We start from the raw sequence: 26142 nt of genomic DNA on the forward strand, positions 1-26142 counted from the left end.
GGTAAACGTTGAGGTTTTAATGTTAGAAATGTTCCATTTCCGAATGAAAGAAAAGCCACTAATGAAGGGCAACCAGGTTCCTACAGAGTTACCTTGTCAACTGGAGGTTAGACTATTTTTTGGGGCGATGAACACACACACACACACACACACACAGTCTTGTGCTGTTTGCTGTGTCTGACTAATTAGTGTGCAAACAGTGCAGTACAATGCGGCCCAATGACTTTTCCGTTCACACAAACAAATCAGTTTGTTTGACATGGGTGAAGTGCAAACCCTGCAGCCACAAGAGAAAAACATGAATTATTATTTGGAATGAAATGATATAATACAGAATTATATAATACAGATAAGTTTGCCATTTCTTCTATTAATAAAAATGCTATGTAACGAAATTATGTTCTAAAACACTGGACCAACAGTCAATTGAAAATCACAGCAGCAGGATCTGTTGTTGAATCTGTTCACAAACGTGTTAAATGTCAGTTTTCAGTCTATTTTCATGGCTCATTCAACTGAAGTAACAATCTGAACTCTACAAACTCATCCAGCTGCATCTGATCTTGGTGATTAGTTTATATTATGGTTTTCATGGCAGTCAAGTGCCGAATAACCCCCATGTTAAAACTAAGTGGAATATTGCTGTAAGGTACTTCAAACAAGTACAAACAATAAAAGCATTTATTTATTGGTTTTACTTATAAATCTCAGTTTGAAGTACTTTAAGTGTTGCTGGAATCCCCTCTTTACCAGTGTTACCTGTCCATCCCACGCTCCTTGTTAGTGTGTGAAGTTTAAGTAAGTCCAAACAGTTTCTATCATTAGAACAGAGAGCAAAGATCAAGCCAAAACTGTCAGAAAACTATTTGTAAGCCATATCTTTAGAAAAAGTAAAAAAAAAAATATATATAAGAAATAAAAAATAGAAAGGAGAGTATTCAGGACCAGTGTTCCCTCTAAGCTGATAGACTGGTGAACTATGTCTAATCATTTATCACACTGACCAAATAATATCTTGTCAGTTAAATTTCAGTGGCAAATTATATTAAAGCGCTGGAATTTGCCATGGGGTTTAGTGAATTGATGCTTCTGAATCCTAAACCTGCTGGTGTCATGTTACTAAAATGAAGACATGAGACGTGTTAAATTAAGGACATTAACACATGCAGAGTGGTGGCATCAACAGATACGTGTTTATTCAGAGAAATCTACTGAATTATATTAGATATGGTGAAAAAAAAACAACTTTCCATTTCAGCCTAAAACATGCATTTTGGTGTGTTTACATGAATAAGTATTTCCTTTCGTCAAGCATGGTGAAGTTACAGTATATGAGAAGTGTAGTGGCACAGTTAACTCAGAAGAGCCACACAGGCTCTGCGATTCCATAAAACAGTGGAATGTGTCGTTCTATTAAACTACTACGTAAAACATAAGCTTTCCGTGGTCAAATACTGCTCAAGTGAAATGGTTCCAGGGTGGAAATGATTCAACAACTGGGTTTCTTTCCTAAGAGGGTCTGAGCCCAGAGGAAGTCAGCACACCTCCCTAAGAGGATCGCTTTGCTTGGATTACAAACCGGGGAGACACATGTTCCCCCATCTAACAGCATTCCCACATCCGCCCTCTGTACATGCCACAAGACATTACGTTATAACATGAGTACCAGTTTGCACAGGGCTTGTTTCACACATACAATAGATGGCACATAGCAAGACAACCCACCATGCTGCCAAGACTTGGTTGATTCCATTACTGTAGCAGAAGAGAAGATATATCGTCAACAAAAGCCCTACGCAAAAACAAATTCAGTACACTTCATAAAGCTGAATATAAACGGACTTTGTATAATATTAAAGCAAACAAAAATGAATATTACATCAAAGCAAAACAAAATGGTCGTAACACAGGGCATACGGGTGATATTACATACACATTCAATAAGATCTATCATTTTTATTGCATATTTGTCAGCTTTCTTTGGCTTTGCTCTATTACATAAGAGCATCAGTAACATAACCCAGGCAGCAGACTGATTGTTTGGCATCAAAATGACAGAGGAGTTGGTAAACGACTGAACAGCCATATCATTCCCCAGCTTTTTGTTTTCTTTAAATCGTATATTTCTTGAAATACAGGACCATCACAAAGTGTGTTCGGCTTCAATAAGCACGGCGGTGAAATAAGGCAAGCGTCTGAGAGATATACAGTATTTCGGCAAAAAGGCACTGGACAGGTTAATGTTGAGCAGTGAGCAGTGACGGCTATTGACCGACTGACCGGCTGACCGACCGACCGACTGACTGTCTGTCTGTGGGTCAGTTTCAGGCTCATGAACTGACTCTCCGTCCGCTCCGCTGCGTGTTTTACTTCCGTGCCACGGTCTCGGACAGCTTCTTCAGCCTCTTCTTCAGCTCCAGGGGGAATTTCTCGTAGCACTTCTTGCACACCGGCTTCATGTCAAACTCCACAAACTTGTTCCTGTGGAGAGGAGAGGAACAGCAAACTGCAGGTCAAGGTCTGTCACCCGTGCAACATGCACTAGCACTGGTGATGTGTCGTTAAATAAAAAGGTGGTTGAACTCTAACCTCCAGTCAGTGGGCAAATAACTACCAGTATAGACAAAAGCCATTTATATTTTCAGAAAAGCTTTATTTTTTGGTTTATTTCCCCTTTAAAGACCCTATCCTCATAACTTACATTTTTATATTTGTAATGCTCAACATAGTCTGTAACAATGTGCAATACCACATATTGAACTCTGTCCTCTTATCCTTTTTGCAGTGCATGGGAAAGATCATATGGAACAGTGGATTTTTCTTTTAAGTCAGTGAGTAAATTTTATTGGATTTTAAACAAGCTTCTTTCTTTCTACTTGAGTACAATATTTTGGTGACACACCCCCACCGTAGTAAGTTAGTCCTCTGTTTTCTGTATAAAACACCTTTCACTCCACTAACACAGGCCAGCTCCTCAAACCTCAACCCCCCCCCCCCCCCCCCCCCCCCCCCCCCGCTCCTGGACAGCATTCCTTCCCAAAGCAGATTAAAGCTGCTAGTGGATCAGCGGGCCAGCGCACGTGTGGCACCCAGTGGGACCTCCGCAGCTCCCTGCCGGAAGCGATTAGGGCTTTAGGGCTTTACCCCACACACCCAGACGGAGCGAGAGGCCGGGGAAACAAAGCCCTCCCTTCACCATGCGGTTGACTGATGTGAAGAAACACCAGCCTGTCTACATACAGAGTATACTAGAGGTAACCAACAGTAACAGGCCAAATCCCTACTAGTGCGTCTGGCGCAGAAATGGTCATGTGCTGAAACATTTCCGGTAAACATGCACAACAGCGGTGATGTAACACCCGCTTTAGGTCATTCAAATGCCTCCAGAAAACTCTACTGTATATTTACCTGCCTAATCTCTGCTTCCGATGTTTGGCTTCAGTCTACAAACTAACATGGTGAGGTATAAATGTGATATGACAAATAAATCAAATGGTATGGAGCATGGTTGAAACATGAAATATCTCACCAGCAATGAGCGAACGGACGGACGGCAATGAAACGGCAAAAGAGCAGAAATCAGAAAAGAAGGAAGATGGAAACTAACCAAAGGAAGGACAGTGGAAGCGAGGAGAAAGGAGGAAGAGAGGATTACAGACACATGGGTATCAATATTTTCTTCTTCTTCTCCTTCAAGTCGCGCTCGCGCCTGGCCAGCCGGCGCTTCATGTCGTCCGGCAGCCGTTCGTAGCAGTGCTTACACACCGGCTTCAGATCCACCTCCACAAACTTATCCCTGACAGAGCAGGGGGGGCGGGATGGTGGGAGGAGAGAGAGGGAGGAGATGTAGACAGACAAGGAGGGAAACAGAAAGGAAGGCGGAGGGTGAGATGAGGGAACGTGGAGAAAGAGATGCAGACGAGAGGGAAGACGAAAGGGAGCGGAGGTGGAGAAACAAGCCAACAGAGACACAGGGTTATGAGAGAAAGCGCAGAGAGAAGGGTGAAATATATGAGGGATGACAAGATTGAAAATCAGACAGTCAGATGTGCAGTAGATAAGCAGACAGTCACAGATGCAGGATAGATGTACGAGAGAAAAATGACGGAGAGAGAGAAGGAAGAACTTGACCAATTTACACTTAGTCCTAAAGTTCTCTTCTGAGATAGAATGCGCAATTTCAAAGAAATACTAAAATTTCAATGAATATATTGACATCAAGGTTATTGACATCAATAATTTTTGGAATTTATCCAATTCCACAGAAAGATCTTATGTGATGGTCCTCAGAGTCTTGCATTACTTACTTGAGGGTGAGCTTGGTGTTGCAGGTAGAGCAGGCAAAGCAGTTGACACACCAGGCCTTGTTTAGGGCAGACACCACTGAAGGAAGAAACAATCAGATTAAGCAACGTCCCAGATTACCATTATGTCACTAACACATGTGTTCATTTTATTTTGTTTTATTTAACCAGGTTAGTCCCACTGAGATTGAGATTCTCATTTTCAAGGAAGAACTGGCCAAAAAGGCAGCATCAAGACAAACAGAAAAGTTGCATATAATACAAAAAGTCAGAATGTTCCAAAAGAGTCCGATATCAAACCAACAGGTTCACAGGGTCAAACCCCATTTCAATGTTGACTAAAGAAAGCAACAGCACCTAAGTATTGACTCTGTCCAATTATCATCTTAAACTCACCATGAGATGGCAGCTATTTCAACTTTAAATCCATAAAACACTATGAAATTAACATATATTTGAATTCATGACAAGCTATCTCACCGTCGCCTTCAATCACACGGTTGCAGTGGTAGCAAACATCTCCAAACAGCTGTGTGTGTGGAAGAGAGACGGAGAAGGTTGTTAGCAATGAGGTCAGACCTTTTATGAGTTGTAAAACATAATGCAGTACTGGCAGTCTTAACATGCTGCGTCCAGGAGCCATGCAAACAAGCACAGGCTACAAAGGCTTTTTACAATTTCTCTGAAAGAATGTACACAGCATCAGGACCATGTGCGTATCAAATTCCAACACTAGGTGGAGTCATTGCACCGGCTATACACGGTGGTCTTTCAGATCCAGATCAGTTCAGATTCAGAGCTGTCCAGAACAGACTCATTCAGTCTCTTCAGACTCATTAGGCTTTATTAGGTACTTATTGAGGATTCAAAACAATAAAGCATGTGAAAAGATATCAACCATAAGATCAGTATGATTTTTATTCTACTCATGTCTGGACCCCAACTTAGCAAAGGCCCATAAATATGAAGAGTATAGTGCTGAACCAAGATATCAGAACAGCCTGACCCTCCCATTCACCATAATATGAAAGCTACTATTCATAGATCAGCCTCAAAGCCCTACTATATTACCTGTCAAATTACATAGGGATCTTTCAAAACTGTCCATGTCCATGACAACTATTTTTTGCAGCAATGCACTAAAATGCCTGACTTTCTCACTGGTACTTTGGAAGTTTTGGAAACTATACAATGGGTTACATGGGCCAAAGAGTAATGAAACTCACTTAACAGGTAAAATTGCATTTCAAGTGAGGAAAAAGACACCAACACTTAACAGCAGTGATGGGTAGAGGTTCAGAGATCTCATGACAGAGACTAGCTGTCCCAGCAGAAAATAACAACAGCATACTTCACTTACTTTCACTGCCTTATGTTTTGGTGCGTTTTACAAGCTTACTACATTACCTGTCAGAGACGTTGGACCTGTCAGTCATGCAGTAGTTGAGTGTTACCTGGTTGTAGTGGGTTTCGCAGTAGGCCAGGCCCTTGCGTTCGTAGTGACGGTGTCCCAGGAACGGTTTCTCACACTTAGCACACACAAAATGCTGCAAACAAACCCAAGGCCAAGCACAAATGGTTAGCACAGCCATCACAGTCAGTCTGTGATCAGATCCAGACCGCGCTACAGCGGCACAGTCCGGTTTAGACACTCTCAGGTCAGACCAAAACCAGATCAGTTCAGTTCAGTCCAGCTCTGTGCTATTAGTGTCTGAACTGGATACAGCGAGTAGGGAAGCTGGACAGAATCGCGAGCCCTGGAGGGTGTACTCATCCTCTCCAAACAGACACGTGAGGTATTTATATTATGATATGGGAAAAAATGAAATGTATGTGATGTATGTGAAATGTGATTCTGCAGAGACATTCCTATGATTCAAATAGAGGATAAACTGATAAGGCCCAGAAATGTTTTTTAGAGCCTTCACAAATACATCATTTCTGGTACTGGGGAGCTCATGTGTCTGTCTGTGCAGGATAACATGAGTACCATGAAGTAGGGTTAGACCGATATGGGTTTTTGAAGGCCGAAACCAATCCCGATACTTTTGATGAAAGCTGTTGCTAGCCGATATTTTGCGCCGATATTCAAAGTCTTGAAATTTGACAATTTTGCTGCCCAAAAAATTCAAAAAAATTCCAAGTATTTAGTGTTTTCCCCAAGAATTGTATTCTTGTCAGGGTGGAAAAGCCTCTGAAACAGCATTTAGACCATCATGGGACACTAAAACATCGATATAATAATAATAGTTAAAACATACTGTATTCGTTAACTCCTCCATCGCATCACAGGAGGACAACAACGACCAGCCAGTGTCCGATCTTTAATAAAAGACCAATCGGCAAGCGAATATATCGGTGTAACCCTATCATGGAGGGCCAGCAGACTGTAGCCAGGCGGGAATGGGGGGGGGGACTCGGGGCAGCAGTCAGGGTCAGGCCGAGCCTTGACCCCTCACCATGTCAAAGTGTCTCTCACAGTAGGCATGACCACCTCGCTCAAAGTACGGGTGGCCCTGAAATGGGCGCTCGCACACAGCGCACACATGATGCTACGCGTGGGGGGGGGATGGAAGACAGGAAAATGGCCACAGAAGAGGAAAGACACACAAGAAAGAGGAGGAGAAATTAGAGAAGACAGGTGGAATGATGCTGGGGAGGAAATAGGAAGGAGAAACAGTGCAGATATCAATGGAGAAATGATGAGTGTGAGATAGAGTCGACTGAACACAGCTGTGGAGATGAGGCTGGCGACAGGATGAGACGCAAATATTACATAATAAACATCGAACAAAAAGTTCGGAACTTTGTGTTTGGTAGATTATTTCTCTGTTGTAACAATGCTTCTTGGCAATACATTTTATACCGTTGGAAAGCCTGTTTATTTCCCTTTTAAATGGTGCCTCATTTGTAAGGAACATGCATTTGTGGGATGAGCAGCACAGCTGAGTATGTGGGTTGCGCTCATGAAAAATTTGCCAAATCTTCTCTGCCAATGCCAAACAGCTTATTCTGCTGTTGCTATTGACTCTTGTTTTGAGCTTCCGGTCCCCCAGGTGCTGACAATCAGGTACCTGATTGGCACCTGCACTGGAACCTGAACATGTGGAGGAACGTTATGTTCAGCGATGAGTCCAGATTCTGCCTACGGAAGTTGGATCGTAGGGTCAAAGTGTGGAGAAGATGGGGAGAACGCTATGCTGATTGCTGCACCGATAGAGTAACACCTTTTGGTGGAGGCAGTGTGACGGTGTGGGGCGGCATCTCCATCACTGGAAAAACGAGGCTTGTCATCATTGGAGGCGATCTCAATGTAGAGAGATATCGAGATGAGATTCCGCAACCAGTGGCAATCCCGTATCTCCACAGTCTGGGACCGAACTCCATCCTCCAAGATGACAACGCTCGCCCCCACAGAGCGGGGTTTATCAGAGACTACCTCCAGAATTTGGGAGTAGAGAGAATGGAATGGCCTACCAACAGTCCTGACCTCAACCCAATTGAACACTTATGGGATCAGCTTGGGCGTGCTGTTCGTGCTAGAGTGACCGACACAACCACGTTGGCTGACTTGCGACAAATCCCGGTTGAGGAGTGGAATGCCATCCCACAGCAGTGTGTGACCAGGCTGGTGACCAGCATGAGGAGGAGGTGCCAGGCTGTTGTGGCTGTGTATGGTTCTTCCACACGCTACTGAGGCTCCTGACTGTTTGTTAAATTAATAAATTGTAAAATTGCCAATATGTCTTGTTTCTTCCTTGTTACTGATAGACTTCAATCATCCAATCCACCAAACAACACCAAACAAGAGTCAATAGCAACAGCAGAATAAGCTGTTTGGCATTGGCAGAGAGAAGATTTGGCAAATTTTACATGAGCGCAACCCACATACTCAGCTGTGCTGCTCATCCCACAGATGCATGTTCCTTACAAATGAGGCACCATTTAAAAGGGAAATAAACAGGCTTTCCAACGGTATAAAATGTATTGCCAAGAAGCATTGTTACAACAGAGAAATAATCTACCAAACACAAAGTTCCGAACTTTTTGTGAGATGTTTACATACAGTAAGTGGATCATTGGAATAAAATGAACAGAAAAGAACTGCAGATATAACACAACAATGGCCACATCCAGACACACACTCTTTAAAATATGAAAAGAGTTTTTTTTAGCTTCTCAAATATATATAAATTCACGTCGCTTGCCTTCCAGCAGGAAATTCTTAAAAAAAAATCATACTAAATTATTATAGTTCTTTACTCACATAGGCTACATTACATTTGTATGTGTTTATCAGTCATGATAACACAGCACTGTAAATGATAGTAAGCTGGGGACACACTAGACGACTTCTAGGCCACCTTTAGCCACGATTTGGCATCAAAATTGAACAGATAATTAAATAATCTGTGAATGCCAGCCATTAAGAGTGTGATGTCAAGTCTTTTCAGTCATGTAGTGTCTCCCCAGCTTAAAGTAATGAATAATACACTTATTCCGAAAGGTGTACAGTATAACATCGTACCTCCACGTGCCACTGCTTGCCCATGGCGTTGACCACACGGCCCTCGATGGGTCTCCTGCAGGCCCCGCAGATCGGGACGCCCATCTTGTCATGGCAGGGCAGGCAGTAGAGCTCCCCCTTCAGCTCCCTGGCATCAGCAGTCAGCTCCTTACTACAGAGAGAGAGACAGACAGAAACATAACTACTACTGGAAAGGATATAGACTCAGGAGACACACATTAAGAGTAGAAATTCCATGGGGATTTTTCAAAGCGCGGAACAGTTAATGGACATAAACAAGTTTCAAGTTAAATTTAAACTTCATGGGCCCAAGTGCAGAGAAGAAAAAAGGAAAAACAGTGTTTGCATGGTATTTGCCATGGTAAATGGTACAAAAACTGGAGTAACAAGAGTTTTACTAAACAGCAGTTTTGGGTAGATATTGTAAAATAATAAAATATAAGTGGGGGTGAGAGGATCAAGAGAGATCTCATGACAGAGACTACTAGTAGCTCTCTCAGCAGACACAAAACGATGGCTATTGTTAAAATCATAACAGCATACTTCACTTATATTCTACTTTGTGTTCTGCTGTGTTTTACAGCACTCATTACAATACCAGTGGATAGAGCGTAAAGCAGGTAAATGCTGAGCAGGGTTGAAGTTGTGGTTAGAATGGAATTACTGACCACACCCTTATTTCACACTTATCATATGACCAGTCATGAGACAAAACTGAGTCAGATCATGACTGGTGTGTGTGTGTGTGTGTGTGTGTGTGTGTGTGTGCGTTTGCATGGGTGTGTGTTGTTCCATTCTTTCAAAGTTCCATGCTGCAATACTTCCTTTTGCTATTGCACAGTGTTTGTGTGTGTGTGTGTGTGCATTTGTATGAGTGTATGTGTGTGTGTGTGTGTGTGTTTTGCTTGGAAACTTGCCAACAGCCACAGATGCATGGCATTGCGATGAAGGCGTTGCATTGGATTTATTCTACTTTTGCATAGATTATGCAAATTTCGACAGTGAATCAGAGTTGCAACAAAAATTTATGTTGTACTATTATACTCGATAATCACATCTGATCGATTTTATCTTTACCTAGCTGAACCACTTTGTTTGAGTGTGTGTGTGTGTGTGTGTGTGTGTGTGTGTGTGTGTGTGTGTGTGTGTGTGTGTGTGTGTGTTTGTGTGTGTGAGTGTGTTTGTACCCGCAGTTGTTGCAGTTGAAGTGGTCGGGGTGGTAGGGGTCGTTCTTGAACAGCAGAGGCTGCTCCTCGATGATGGCGTGACACTTCTGACAGATGTACTTGCCGAGGCCTCGAGCCTTCTCTCGGTTATGGCATGGACGGCACAGGTGCCTGATGGGAGGGAGAGATGGAGAGACAAGAGAAAGAAATGATGACAGAGAGAGAGACAGACGGAGAAGAGAGTTACTTGATAAGATATAGAGATATACAGAGAAACTGTATGATATACAGTATGCATAGATTGTCAATGAGTGCGCAAAAGGGAGATGACCAGTAAAGAGTATCCTCCAGAAACCACAACCACACGCTCTAAGATCTCAGAACCTGTAGAGCTGGTATTCCTAACATCACCAAAGGTTCAGGAAGTAGTGTGGCCATTCATTTGTAGCATAGAGATTTCTAAATAGCTGGTTCCTATGTGGCTTCACTTAGTGAATCGGTCCCAGAATGTACCAGGCAAGAGAAATGGCTAAACAAAATTCATCTGCATTTTGAAATTTAAGAAAAATATGAAAAAGTCAAAGGTTTGAGGTCCCAGAAGTGGACTACAAGTTCCTTAATTTATTAAGCCACAGATCAGTTACTGCGGTGAATGTTTTGTACGGGACTGCAAGTTCTGAAGTTATTTTTGGCTTGACCCGACAAACCAGGCTAGTTTGTTCATTATCTAGCCTCTACACAGCATATAATATAGCATGGCAAGCATATTTTTACAGTAAAAATAAAACAGAGTATAAAGACAAGCTAGAAAACAAGCTTAACTCTAAGGACAGCAGAGGGCTATGGCAGGGCTTTCAGTTAATAACTAATTATAAAACAAATCATGTCACCTTAGATACTGAACCTAGCCTCCCTGATGAGTTGAATAACTTCTATTGCAGGTTTGATACTAAAGCAGACTCACAGCCCTGTTCTGTTAGTGTGTCTGTGCCTGCTGCTCCACCATTTTTAATCAGGGATCATGAGGTAAGAAACCTGCTGCACAGGCAAAACAGTAGGGGGGCTGCTGGCCCCGATCTGGTATCATCTGCTACCCTGAAATACTGTACATATGAACTTGCCCCTATTTTAACTGAGATTTTTAACTGGTCCCTTGCACGACAGAAGGTCCCAATATGTTTTAAGTCAGCTGTGATTGTGCCCGTGCCTAAGAAACCCAACCCAAGCTGTCTGAATGACTACAGACCTGTTGCTTTGACATGTAAGCATGTATGTAACCATCTTTCCAGTGTTGTCCTAGAGCCTTATCAGTTTGCAAATAAAGCAAACAGGTCTGTTGATGATGCAGTTTCATTGTGCCTGCACTCTATTTATAATAAAGTTTATTATTATTTTATAACACCTAGAGGCCTCTGGTACCTATGCAAGGGTTCTGCTTGTCGATTACAGTTCAGCTTTTAATACTATTCTCCCATCCCGGCTGTATGACAAACTCTTTCATATGGGAGTTGAACAGACCCTGTGTCAGTGAGTGCTTGACTTTTTGTCGGAGAGGATACAGGTGGTCAGAATTAACAACAAACTCTCTAAACCCTTAACCATCAGCACTGGGGCCCCACAGGGGTGTGTACTGTCCCCACTCCTGTACTCCTGTACTCCTGTACTGACTGTATTTCCCACTCCCAGTCTGTTAGGATGTTTAAATTCACTGATGACACCACAGTAGTGGGTTTGATCTCCAACAATAACGAAACTGCCTACAGAAGTGAGATTTCGTCACTAGTGGACTGGTGCAACGCAAACAACCTGGAATTAAATGTTTCTAAAACCAAGGAATTAGTAGTGGACTCAACAAGTGGACAGCTACAAATTCCTGGGAGTGACAATCTCCCCCACCTTGAAATGGGGGGATAATACCACTACTATTCTCAAGAAAGCACACCAGAGACTTTTCTTTTTAAGACAACTGAGAAAATGTGGTATATCCAGGAATGGTATGGTGCAGTTTTATAGAGCAGCAGTGAAGAGCATCCTTACCTACGCAATAACTGTATGGTTTGGCAACATGTCAGCTGAGGACAGGAGACAGTTGGACAAAGTTGTACGCACTGCATCCAGAATTATCGGATGCGATCTCCCACCCCTAGCGGAAATCTATAAGGCCAGACTACAAAAGAAGGGCCTAAAAGTTTTAAAGGACCCCTCTCACCCGGCTAACAACCTTTTTAATCTTCTGCCTTCTCAAAAAAGACTTAGAAGTGTTAAGACCAGAACATCCAGATTCCAGAATAGCACATATCCAGAAGCAGTCTGCCTCCTTAACACTCTAAACTTAGCAGTGCAGGCCACTCGGTAGGTTTAAATAACTGTGCAATTAGGCAGATGTTTTTTTTATTTATTTATTATGCACTTACGCACTTGAAGCACTGTATCTAGTGGGTTGTTTGATGTTGCTGCCAATTCCCCTACAGGTGCTAGTTTGTTTACCCATGGTGTTCTTATGTGTTGGAGTTTATTTTAGTCTACCCATTTGTTTTATGCTTTTATGATTATTTTATGGCTTGGATGTTATCTATCTGTTTTATACTTTCTTTTTTGAATGTATTATGTGGTTTATACGTGAGTGGTTCTATGTGTTTGTCTGTGTTTAAGTGAGCTCGCTAAGACAAATTCCAATCAACTCTGTTGATATGGCAATAAAGTATTAAAGTTTATTTAAGTAAAAGTATTAAAGTTAGTCAACATGGAAAAAAGTCTGACCTGCCAGCATTCTTAACAAATCCCACGTCGGCCAGCACGGCCTGGCAGATATCACAGCAGAAACAGTCTGGATGCCAACTGTTGTTCATGGCCTTGATCACACGGCCAATGATGAACTCACCTGGGAGAGGGACAGCAGTTTATGACCAAACTGTCACATGCAAACTCATCGTTCAGTTGGATATGGTGAATCATGGGGTTCAACCTGTATGGGCTTTTGAAGGCCGATACTGATATCTGTGATGTTTTGAAGCTGCTGATGATATTATGTGCCAATATATTTATTTCATATCATTTCTTGAGGAGAACATGTGTGAAATCTGAGACTTAATATGGGAACAAAACACAAAATGATGTCTTTGGTTCAGTGTGAAACATGAGGTCTTCTCAAAGGCTTGTCAAGAGAAAAATGGCCTATGTCAGAAGTACAAACTTTGGATCTTGATTTGTGTTGAGGGTGATAGTATAGTATAGTATAGTATAGTATAGTATAGTATAGTATACATAGTAGTATAGTATCAACAGGGTATTCATGTCCTGCAGTTCCTGTACTCACCACACTGGTGGCAGCAGGGAGCGAACAGCATCTGGAAGTCATGCTCACAGTACTTCCTGCCTTCAAACTGCAGAAGAAGTCAATAGGATTAGAACAAATTTGACACAATTAATAACAGTACAATACAGTACATTCCATACACTCAAATGCAATAATAATATCCAAAGAGTCAATATACAGTATATTCCTACAGACCAGTTATCATCTTTAATCACTACATGCAGAGAGAATTCCCTTCTTAAATCGGTTACTCCAGTAAACTGGTTTTGTGTTGACACATGTAAACGTCATAACTCGGTTAGAGTAACCTGGTTAAGATCATACTCCAGTTATGAGAAACCTGGTTAAGATGCCTTACTCCCATATTAACCATCTTACTCCTTTATAGGAGCCACTATAGCCTTTTAACAAGCATTTTATCTGTGCTCCCATTTAATTTAGTTTTGACAGTTGGGGGCGGGGTCAGTACTGGGCCACTGTGTCCATAAATTTCATTACTGACTGTAAAGTCCCCACCCTTGTCCAAAACTGTGTTGTGATTGGCTGTCTGTTACCCTCTGAAGCAGAAGACATGGCAGCAACTTTCTAGCAGCAGACCCACTGTTTACAATAAAGATCTGCATCTACCCGTCTCTTCTTCGTCTTCTTCTTAATCTGTAATCAATTCTCTTGCTTGCAAGTTCTCACTTAATGAGTTTTCACTTTTGTTTTTTGCTGTCTGCACAAACTCAGACTCACACTGAGTGTCATTATGAGCTCCGTAATGTCCCGCAACTTGACAAATGAGGCCTGTGATGTTTTCTTTCCATTCTACATCTGTGAAGTCCAGTATAACCACCCTCTCCCACCAGACTCCCAACTCCCATCCGCATTTGTTGGGTATTCCCTGCTGACATCATCAGTACATTTCTGGAGTGAGTGCATTTCCAGAAGCAAGTAAGAGCCTGTAACATCGGGTCATTTAGACGTCAAGAAGATCACACAGATTACTAATGGGATCATCATTTCTTTCTCCTTTATTAAAAGTAAGCCAATCACAGTGTATCAAAGGTTCATGTAAACAGCTTAACCTGAATGAGACCTGTGTATGGCCATTAGCCAGGCTACTGGAAACATAGCCAGTGATGCATGAGAGATTTCCCCGTTTCACTTCACTTGGCTTTAATCTGTGTGTGTGTATGGTGTGTGTTCTAGCTTTGATCAGAGCTATAGAGGCACCTTGCCTTTGATACACCGACGGACAGAAGAGCGTCAGGTTCCCAGGGGCCTGCTGGCCTTGTGTCTGGGCCGCTGGCTGTTGATCGGCAACAATTTACTGGAACCAGGCCTCTAATAGTCCGATAATGCATTAAGGCAGCCTCTCTTTATTTACCTCAACAGGACCAAGTGTTTAAATTCCCTGTTCAAGGGGAATGCTGGTTATTTTTATTCAGTCCAACATTAATAAGTGCTCTAACTGCCCTTAAAACATGGAAGTTAATGTCACTTTATGTCACCACAGTAGATGGTGATAGCAAGCAAGTAACCAGACAGACAAACAGACTGAGGGAGTGTAGAAGAAGAGAGTGGTACCTCGTAGAAGAGTCCCTCGGGGAACTGCTGGAAGCACTGGGCGCAGACGAAGCACTGCTCATGGTAAAGTTCTCCATTGCTGTTCACGATCTTCTCAGCCGGGGCGAAGCCACTCTTACAGCGCTCGCACATGGCATTGGCCAGAGCATTGGCCATGTTGCTGAGGAGAGAGAGAGAGAATGTCGTGTTCAGAATTAGTGTCTTTATAAGCGTGAGCAGTATGCTTGTGTCGCCAAAGCACTCACGGATGGTAATAAAAATGTATACAAAATGTACACAACAAAAACGAGGCATCTACATGGATACTATATTTACAGATATACTTAAACGGAACAGAATGAATCAGAAACAATACAATAAAACAACTTCGGGAATACAGGAGCTTTTTTCAGCAGTACTCTATTTAATTGTTCAGTATTCATCTGAATGAGTCCAGGAATTGTGACAGAAATGTACATTTGCAGCGATATCAGTTGTTTGGCTGTTGTCTGTTCATCTTTTCTTTATCTGTTAGGGCTTGGAAGCCATTGATTGTACCACTGAACATGATGGGAAAATACTTAGGATCTCATCTTCAATTTCATTTTGTTTGCAGTCTGAACAGAGACGTTTAATTGTATGACAACCTTTCTCAATTGCCTAGTCAGCAAGTTATTTTGATTTCTTCAAGCAAATGTCAAGTATATCTGGTTTTATTTTTATTATGAATTTGATTGTATATACTTTTAGGAATTTGTCTTTATTTTCAATGTCAGTGAATCGCAATGCATACACTGTGGAAGCTTCTGGGCAAGACATTAACCAGAGCCATGCCATGACACACCTAACACCAATATTTTAACATCTATCACATGTTTTCCCTTGTCAAGAAAACAGCTGGAAGATGTACTCACGATAGGGTGTGGAAAATGTGAGGTGAGAGGTGATTATCTCACACACACACACACACAGGCGCGCGCGCACGCGCGCGCACCCACCCACACACAATATCAGGATTCTTGGTTCCCACAACAATTCACTTTGGCCTGGCTTATCAGGGCGTTGGGTTGAGAGAGGTGGAAAACCTAGATGTTGTCTTTTGAGAAACAGGCTGGAGTGTCCACCCATCTGTGCTGAATTACTACCACTGTATCAGCTGTGTGTGTGGGTGTGTGTGAGAGTGTGTGTGAGTGTGTGTGTGTGCGCATATGGGCCAATATCCTATGACAACCTGCCAAAGAACACTGTAGTCCAATAACTCTTTCAACAAGAACTTGTGAATAAATCAGAGTAGTGAGAAGTAGGGCTAGAACAATATATGGGACCACTTTTTATAACAAATCGTATACGGTCCAGTCAGTATCTCATATGATGGATATGATGCAGTTTGTTTGATTACATATTTATAGTAGAATTGATGAGTACTACACTGGTTGACTATGAGAAGACCTTAACCTGAACTGATTCTAATGTGACATTTTGATTATACACAAATACAAACACACAAAATATGAATTAATTATTATTATTAGTAGTAGTAGGATTAGTAGTAGCCTGGGTTTCCATGGAGAGTTTTAGTGTCCCATGGTCTAAATGCAACAAGAAAATAGAAGAATAAAATCCTAGGGGAAATACTGAGTGCATTCATTTTCTGAATTTTTGGCATGAAAATGGAAAGATATTGAATATGAACACAAAATATCAGTTCTCTGTAACTTAACTCTCTAATTCGGTAAACACTGTCTACGTCTGTGTGCAGTATAGTAGAAATTGAGTTCAAAAAAGGACATGGGTTTTCTTAGAAAAATGAGCACACAGTGGGCCTGTAAGTCATTTACATACCTGCCATGAGAGTGACAACAATTTGGTAAAATACTGGAAGTCCAATAAAAAGTTTTATGTGCATGGACAGAAGAGTTTCTTGTGAGCGCGAATGGAAATTTGCACCTTCTCTGTTTAGTGTAGAATGTTTACCCGTTAAAGAACTTCAAATCTGCCAAACCAAAGTTTATTCATGAACCAAATCCAATAAATTCTTGAATGAGACACTCCGGTTGCCCAAATGAAAAGCTGATTGATGGAACTTAATAACTACAACTTGTGAAACGTTCACAGTAAGTGGCAAATGAGACGTAAATGATTTACTGAATGAAATAACCAAAATGCCAGGTGGTTAGGAGAGAGAGAGAGAGAGAGAGAGAGAGAGGGGAAAGAAAGGGAAGGGTGGAAGGTATCCTGGTTTGTCTGCTTTGTTTAAAAAGGTCAGAATACCAAAGTGTGTCCAGGCAACTATGACACACACACACACACACACACACACACACACACACCACAGACCATGTAAGGTCTTCTTGGAGCGATGCCATCCGCCCATACTAACTTGGTTACATCACCTCAGGAACGAACATGAACTACCGAGACTCCTCCTCATCTCTCTCTCCTCCACTCTCTCCTCATCACTGCTCATTCTTTCAGGCCTAATTCTTCCTAATTCTTCCAGTTCACATCTCAGTTTTGCATGATATCTTTTTAGAATCTGCACGACAAAAAAAAAAAAAAAAATAGTTGGCCACGATGACCCTTTCAAACACACCGACCACATGGAACCAATATGTAGGATCAATGCACGGCTTCCATCTGGATCCACTATTCAGGCCCTATTCTTATCAAATGCATATTGTTCTATATACCCAGTCTGGCCTGATATCACACACGCTGACAGCCCTGCCCTGTCTCAAGGATTTGTGGGAGGAAGTGATACATCCCTTCGGCATTTCCACCCTCCTATCTGCCCCTGTCACCCTCTGTGAGCCAGAGACAAAACCTACAAGGAGAAAACAAAATAGGTTTTCTTCATAAAATTGCATCAGTTTGTGTTTTTTGCAGCATCATCACCTCCTTTCTGTCATTTGCATGTCCTGCAAGCAATTCACAAAAGCACAAAATACCCCCCAAAAAATACCTTCAAAAACAAGGACTGTAACCAAACTTCAGGCTTATGAATTGAGCAAAACGAACAAGTGGCATAAGTAGGATGGAGGACAGGTTTCTGAGAAGTGCAGGTATGACCCTCCTCCCACCCCGTCCATCCCATCACACTGGTCTGTGACTATAAATGGAGACCAGTTGTCAGCACTGCAGACCCTCACTTCTGTTACGAATACCTTCTGTTCCCTCCATCCTTCCTCCTCTTGTCCGTCGTCTTCAACTCTTCTCTTTTGCATCTCTTCTACGTTCTCCTCTCTTCCTCTACTCTCTGTCTTCTGCAAACCTCTGCAGCCATTGACTATATTGACATGCAGTCTAATAATCCATCAAAAAGATTAATTTATATGCTGTCTTTCGCAGTTTGCGAACCGAACATTAGTTTCCTCTGTTATGCTGATCATAAAGCAGTGGTCGAGAAGTTGGCCACTTTACATGACTCTTTTCTGAATATTCAAAACCTGATGTCTTTTGATTTCTTACAACTGACATTTCTGACTCCAGTCTAAACCTGGACAAACATGTTGACAAAGTTGTGTTTTCTACAACTCAAAAGACTTTCAATTATACAATAAAAATTAACACCTGTGAAGCGCCAAATGCCGGTTAAAAGGGTCAGTAGCTACACTGATTCTTAATAATTTTATTTGAATGGCTCAGTTCTAGCTTTGGTCTTAGCCTGCTCTCAAACCTTGTCCCAGATGGTCACTGTACGCTTTCTCTGATTGGGAGCCAATCAAAGCAGTATCTGATTCTGTACACAAAATAGCATTGAGTATGGGCAGGGTGACATATTTCTATGAAAAATGAAGGGTAAAAACTATTCTTGGCAGGTATTTTTGTTTTTAGTTTACTAGCCCTTGGTAAGTGAGCCAAAAATTTAACACTTAATTTTTAATTTGACACTTCGGAGCCACTATATCACCCATATCCCAACACGTAAAATACAAAATCTGCGCTTGAGGCGAACAATGTTGTCATGATACATTCAGCACTTGATCACATGATCACTCAGCGAGGAGCCGGATCGATCGGAGGTATGTATATTTAGCCTTCCTGTCTCTCATGTACACATACTTGGCATGCCAGTTGGCATATTCTACTTTGCATAACAAACTCCCCCCTTGGCACTAAAATAGCCCTCCCTGTGTCCTCCCTCCTGCCGGGCTATAGGAGCTATCCCTGCATAAACATGGCACCAAGGACAGCTTAAGCAAATCAAACTGGCTGGTAAGCCCCAGCTACTGGAATAGACAGAATTCTTCACATTCTGTAACACTACAGTAAGCCCAGAGAATACAGACCAAGAGGACGTCGGCGTTGAAAAGCCTTTGAACGGGCCAAACGTCTGACTTCGCCTCGAGAGAAAGCCTGATCTACTCTGTCTGCATTTGATCTCAGTCAAAGCGAGTTCAGTCTAAGTCAGTGGTGTGGAGTACATTCTATCTTGCATGGATCTAAAGGGATCAAATTTATCTTGTAATTGATTGTACAAGACTCAGTTATAGACCCACACACACACCATTTTTTCCTGCAGTGTCATTAGTTAGTTTGCTATGTCAGTTACCAAAATGTATTATTATTATTATCTGTGATTATAAGGTGTTGATACTCCAAGGATTCAGGATGGAAAAGCCTCTGAAGCAGCATTTAGACCATCATGGGACACTAAAACTCTCCATTGAAAACCATTCTACTGAAATTCTTTTAGGTGTGTTAGCAGCTCCATAAGGCAGGGTGAGGCAGGTTTCACTGCAGGTTTTACAGACTGAAGCTAGGGAGTAAAATCCTTAATGCTTTCTCTGGTCAGCCGATATAAAAATGATAAAAGATATTCACTAGCTGTGGTAAGGGAGGAACCCCTACCTCCATCAATGTTGGTGCAGGATGACACCGACTGGCTGATAATACAATTCTTAATAAAAGCTCAGTATATCAAACCAAACTAACCACGATGCTCCATTCCTCTGATCTGTGTACTTACAAGCGGGCGTAAAAATCACAGAACTCCTTATAGACTTTGACGTCGCTCTTCCGCCTCTGGGACTTGGAGACGGGCACCTCGGCCTCCCCCCCGTCCCCATCCCGGGGAAACCGGTGGCACCCGTTCATCTCCCCGTGAAGAAAGTCCGGGGCCTCCCCGTTCTCAGGTATCGACGGAGGCAGGGCGCGACCGTTCATCTCCATGCTAATCCACGATGGTCCAAATGAACTGCCAAAGCCCCAACTACCACCTGTCTTAAAATAGCTGCTGTCCAAATACCCAGATAGTCACCGTCCACCAAAAAATCCTCCGTGCCGGTCTAATGTGTCATCTAGTTGGTGATTTCCTGTTATTTTCCAGTGATTCCCAGTGATTTCCAGCCAGCCTGCCCAGAACTGAGAGTGGGATTCCAGTACGGGACGGGAGCTGTAATCCAAACAGCAAGCAGGAGAGCGAAACACTGATCTGACTTCACTGGGTGTACACTCTCTGCCTCTCTCTCTCTCTCTCTCTCTCTCTCTCTCTCACACACACACACACACACACACACACACCCTCTCCCTCACACACACACTCCCCCTTCCTCTCGCACTCACATATCTACTCTCTCTCTCTCTCTCTCGTCTCTCACACACACACACACACACACACACACACACACACACACTCCATCTCCCCTCCTGTCACACTCGCTGTCTATTCTTGGGTGGGTTACTGAAATTAAAGAGCCCACCCTGACGCCTGTCCAGACAGAGGTCACTGTGCCATGACACACACACACACACACACACACACACACACACATACAAACCTTACGAGAACTCGTAAGGTTTTTCCTTTTAACTTGATGTTGTGATTCCCGGAGATCTAGAACTTGGCCATCACACCAATCTGCGTACACGAGCGTGTGTATGTGTGTGTGTGTGTGTGTGAGCGTGTGTGTATGTGAAACAGCTGGAGCTCTCAGCTTTCTGGGATATATAACAGCGTGGCTCCAACTCAGTATTGCGCAAACTGGGGATGTTGCACTGGAGAGAAGAGGAGCTAAACAGTGAGACAGCAGTACAATGGAAACAGAGCGAATAATAAATGTTTATCTCAACGGAGCAGTCTCATCCCTTCGTGTCCGACATCATCGAATAAACAAAGTGGAGGAACAAGTCAAACAACGGGTTACTGGGTTTAGACTGATATACGGAAGCCAATATTGGACTTTTATTAAAAATCAGCTATCGTCCAGTCAGTGTCGTCCACCTCTGGATATGATGGATATGATGCAGTTTGTATGATTACATATTTATTGTCAATACTACACTGGTTGTCTATGGGAAGTCCTTAACCTGAACTGATTCTAATGTGACATTTTGAACAGATTCCACACAAGTATGTATGAATATGTTACTTTTATTGTTATTATTATTATTATTAGTAGTAGTATTATTAGTGTTATTATTATTAGTAGTAATAGTAGTAGCATTGTCCTGGGTTTCAATGGAGAGTTTTAGTGTCTTTAGTGTCCAAGGTCTAAATGCTGTTTCAGAAGCTTTTCCACCCTGGCAAGAATAAAATCCTGGGGGAAACACATTAAATTAAAATTAAAAATGCATAAAAAAAAAAAAAAAAAGTCAATTTTTCTTTTATTTGGCAGTAGAGAGAGACAGGAAAGACTGGGAGAGAGAGAGGGAGATGAAGTGATAAAGGTCCCAGGCTCGATTCCAACTTGTTGTGTGTACATGGAAAGCGCCGTCGCCAACTGAGCCTCCAGGACGTCCTGAAAACGGTCAAATTTAAAGAAACTGAATATCGTCATTAAAAATCTATAGCTATCTGCAGCATCAATACAAAAATATCCGTATCGCCCTTCAAAATCCCACATGGGTCTAACCCTAGCGATTACTATAAACCCACGAAGCTGCGTCCCATCCGGGTAAATGATAGCTGTTTATGTGCCTGAACTCAGCCAGCCTCTTAAATTAATGACCGCTTCCCAAACCATCAAAAGCAGCGAGATCAACAGCCAAATCCGGAAATACACTTCTGTGAGAAAAACATGTCTGATGCTGCCTCGGAGAACGTAGTTACCTAGCTGCTGAGTTCATCCTGCAATGTTGATCTTCAAAATGCTTTAGAAGTGAGAGAGGAGAGACGAGTGTTCAAGTCTATATAGAGAGCAAAACACAATGTTCTAGTGCTGTGTGTGTGTGTGTGTGTGTGTATGCGTGTGTGTGTGTGTGTGTGTGTGTGTGTGTGTGTGTGTGTGTGTGTGTGTGTGTGTGTGCCAGGGTGGAATATATCTCCCAGTCCTTCAGTGTAACAGTCTTCTACATGACTCCATCATTCCACAAATAGACGCCCAGCAGAGCCTCAACTCCAAACTAGGTGCTGGCAGCTGCTGTGCCTGTGTGTTTATGTGTGTGTGTGTGTGTGTGTGTGTGTGTGTGTGTGTGTGTGTGTACAGATAGGGGCCAACTCTACCTCCTGCCACATTGCAAAAAAGGTCCACATTAACAAATCATTTAGCCTCATATTAGGTCATAAACTCCTAGACTTTTTTTTTTCTACAAAATCCTAATCAAAATCCTAATCTAAATACTGCCAATGGGTGTGAGATAATTCAACGTGTCTTCCAATGTAGTTTCGGAATCAAGTATATCTCAAAATAAGGGAGATCACTCCACTAGTATCAAGACAATTTTAGTTAAGAAATTTCTTGACACAAGCTGATTTGCACTGGAAACAAATGGAATTAACTCACCCCATTTTTTCATTTAAGAAAAATAAGATTGTACTCAATACTAGATTAAATGTTAAGATGTTTTTTGCAGTGCAGCATCACACTGGGGAAGGACTTTCTCGCTCCAAATACCCTCACATTTCAATTCTATCTCTAACAAGGCAGGCCCTGGATTCTAAAATGGCTGACATAATGAGTCAAACCCCGTCGCCGGGCTCCACCTAAAGCTCTCAGAGGTTTCTGGTGACCCAAAACTGAACAATATCTGCACACCCGTCACCGCTCCTTAGCTGGGAGTCTATAGGGAATCTCATCTACTGGGAACAAGTGTTGAGTGACAGGGGGACAATGGGCAGAGGGCGGGAGCTAAACAGGAAACACACACAAGCCTTTCCTCCTGATTATAGTCTGCTGATTGCCATATTCCAGAGTGTTCCACCCAGAGCTAGACTCCCTGCTCAGGAACTACTCCGTTCCCTGAAGTCCAGACTCCACTGTGACCCAGGAGCCAGTTTGTTTTGTTCATACAAGACTTACATCAAACTATGGAGGGAAACCCTACCTGAAAGAGAGCAAAGATCTAAACACATACACCAAAATCACCCTTCAGTATGGTGGTCTGTCTGCATCATTACACTCACTGCCTGTCTGCTGTCTGTATGAGTGTGTATGTGGCTGAACATGTCTGCTTCGAGTGTGTAGGGCGTGCTTAGTACAGCTGAGTGTGTGTGTGTGTGTTTGTCTTTCCTCTCTTTCAGACAGCTGTCGCACACACTGATTTTACCTGTCAGTGACGCCAGCTGACTGAGTTCTCTTTTATCTGCCTGATCAAGTTTCTCTTCATCTTATTTTTTTCTTATCTCTCATGTCTTTTCCATATTATTGTCCATTTCATTGTTTGTTCCGGCACCTACTCAGCTGTCCCGGTGGGGGATCCCTCTTTGACTTGGCCCACCCAAGATTTCTTTAATTTCTTGTCCTTATAAGGTTTTCTTAGGAGTTTTTCCTTGTCTTCACTGAGGGTCTAAGGCTAGGCTCAGCTATAGGTGGGTTAGATAGGCCTGTTATGTCTTTTCAACTTGCTATTTTGTGTCTTGTGCTTTGTTTTGTTTCCTTGTGTTTCATTTTGTTGCTTATTGTATTAAATCATTTTGTTCTGTAGTTGACTGTTGATTAGTTAGATCTAGGGTCATTCTCTGTCAAGTCCTTTAAGACATGCTTGTGATGAAGGGCTGTAGAAATAAACTTGACTTGACTTGGAGCAGAGCTGGAGGTCAAATTACCCATGAAGGTCCACATCCAAAAGGTCCAAAAGGCTACAGCAACTGGGTTGAAAGGAAGGGAACATGTTGAAGATAAGACCTGCTCTCACCAGTGGTTCCATAATGTTAGCTAATGTTAGCAGTCAAGTACTTTGTATTGTTAATGTGGTATTCATCTCCAAACCAACCAAGTTTTAGCTGACGTCATCTATGTTTGGCCAGTTATCCACAGGAATAAGAAAAATACACCACCAAGATGGACCCAGAAATGCAAGGTGCGTCGCCAATAGCTATTTTTAACAGTGTTAAAGTGTTTTAGGCTGGATTTTTCCTTTAACAACATGAAGTAGCCGACATTAGCTAAGAGAGCTAACATTAGCTAATCAACACCATGGATGTTCCTTCAGTCCAGCTGCTGTAGCCTTTGATTTGGATCTTCGTGTGTAATTTGGCTTCCAGCTCTGCTCATCTGTCAACGATATCTGAGGATAATTTTGATGGATATTTTCAATGTTTGTCCAAAGACCGACTGAGTCTGCCTCTGTTTACATCTGCTTCACTGTCTTCCAGGTAAGGTTTCCCACCCTGAGTATGATGTAAATCATATGTGGCAGGCTGCCATGTTTCTCAATCTGCATTCTTGTCCATTTTGTGCTTCCATGAGGCATTTGATGTTACTATCTAACGGCCAAAGTACAATTGCAAAACAAAAGAACGCAGATGTAGAAGGAAGGATAAAGATCCCAGAAGTTTACTTGCCAACCGCAAAATATAGAGGATGCATCAGATGGTGACTTTACCGACTAGAAAGAATGGGAAGCACCAACATGAATGCAAGAATGACGTTCAAACTAGCTGGCATAAACAAACACATATACTATAACACACTATAACACACTATAACACACCCTATAGAAATGACATGAATGTCAATCTTAGCGTAAAAATGGCCACAGCAACTGTCAGCAGTCGACAGAGTGTCTGTGGTGTGTTCCCTTTGCTGGATAGGATGGTGGGACTTCCTCATGGGGTCATTAAAGGTCACTAGTGAGGTCAGAGGTCAGGTCACACATACCAAAGACCTGGAAAAAGTAGTAGGAAGTATAACATACCAAATGAATACCCTTGTTCTATGGGAGCCAAAGCCATTAGATCTTTTACAGAAGGCAAATTGTTAATGAAACTGCATATACTCTATTAAACTTATCTTCTTTTTTTTATATCATAGATAGCTGACGTTAACCTTTCATGACCTTGGGGACTACCCACACCATTGAGTATGTGTTAATAAATGTAAAATCTGGGCCAAAAGAGGAAGAATCAACTAGATTTCCTCAATTCCTATGAAGTTGGCAATTTGGAAGTACAAGGTTCTGCCAGACACTGATGATACACAAATTATAATCAGCGGTTCAGAATCAGAATATTTTCTCTGTTGTTTTTGGCTTTCCTCTGATGCCAGTCTAAACGCTGCTGCTTTTGAGACCTTTAGTGATTCCATCGTTTAACTTTCCATCTCTTAATATTGCACAGGCCTGCCTCAGGACAGAAAAGGATTTGTGCAGAGACTATCCGGCTCCATACAACTGCTCTACCCTCAGGGCATGTTCACACCTAGTTGCTGAAGAGCAGTCGTTTCCAACCCTGAAGTGGTTTTCCCCCTCAGTTCACTTAGTTGGTCCACATGAGAACACAGCAATCGGACTAAGATGATATTGAGAGGGAAGATTCTCGGTCCGTTTCCAAACCAGCCCTGGAGCTTAGTTTAGAGAGAGAAACACCCAGCTACAGGAAGCACCGTGCATTATGGGTTTAAGTCCTTTCTTGAACCAAACTTCTGTCCAATGAAGGAAACGACTGCTGCCATGTGGCTTTTGTTGATAAATTATAGCTTGCTGGAAATTTTGCCACGTGAAACAGAATCGAACCAAAGTGTAGACTAAACGCAGCAAACAACTCATTCCCTGAGTCGGACAAAGCAAATGGCCTATTGGGTTTGTCCTAAGCCACCTCCAGACAGAGTAGTCCACCTACTGACTCACACTGCTATAAAGGATCTGAACCAGCACACTGAAGAGACAGGCTCCAAGATGATTTACTGACAAAGAGCAAACCCTCAGACAGGGCTAATGTTGAGATATGGCGAAATCATGTTGGACAGCATCTAAGTGCATGAGCAATCGACCCAAGCATGCAGCATTTATTTAGTTTGTGATTAGGAGATGTTTAACAGCTTTGCACCAGTACTGACATGTGAGGGGAGACAGAGTTATGTGTTGTCAGCAGTGGTGGAAGAAGTACTGAGATCTTTT

At 42.3% G+C, this 26142-nt stretch overlaps 1 protein-coding gene across 3 annotated transcripts; it reads right to left on the minus strand.

Annotated features, from left to right (window-relative positions):
* Positions 1-1168: 1168 nt before the first annotated feature.
* lims2 (LIM and senescent cell antigen-like domains 2) lies at positions 1169-23366 on the minus strand. 3 transcript variants are annotated; one of them, XM_071530384.1, is made up of 10 exons: positions 23353-23366; positions 14887-15046; positions 13315-13381; positions 12759-12879; positions 10020-10169; positions 8833-8983; positions 5759-5851; positions 4785-4833; positions 4308-4383; positions 1169-2481 (listed from the first exon to the last, which is right to left on the minus strand). In XM_071530384.1, the coding sequence occupies exons 2-10, from the start codon at positions 15040-15042 to the stop codon at positions 2367-2369; spliced, it is 978 nt and encodes a 325-aa protein (XP_071386485.1). In that variant the 5' UTR covers positions 15043-15046; positions 23353-23366; the 3' UTR covers positions 1169-2366. The 3 variants fall into 3 exon arrangements, with proteins under 3 accessions (XP_071386485.1, XP_071386483.1, XP_071386484.1); XM_071530382.1 differs by lacking the exon at positions 23353-23366 and adding an exon at positions 3662-3796; XM_071530383.1 differs by lacking the exon at positions 23353-23366.
* Positions 23367-26142: the final 2776 nt, after the last annotated feature.

The sequence above is a fragment of the Centroberyx affinis genome, unplaced genomic scaffold (assembly GCF_046629955.1).
Source record: "Centroberyx affinis isolate AG114_WGS23_722 - 3 ecotype Tasmania unplaced genomic scaffold, CSIRO-AGI_Caff_v1 ptg001925l_1, whole genome shotgun sequence".
NCBI classification, from domain to species: Eukaryota; Metazoa; Chordata; class Actinopteri; order Beryciformes; family Berycidae; genus Centroberyx; species Centroberyx affinis.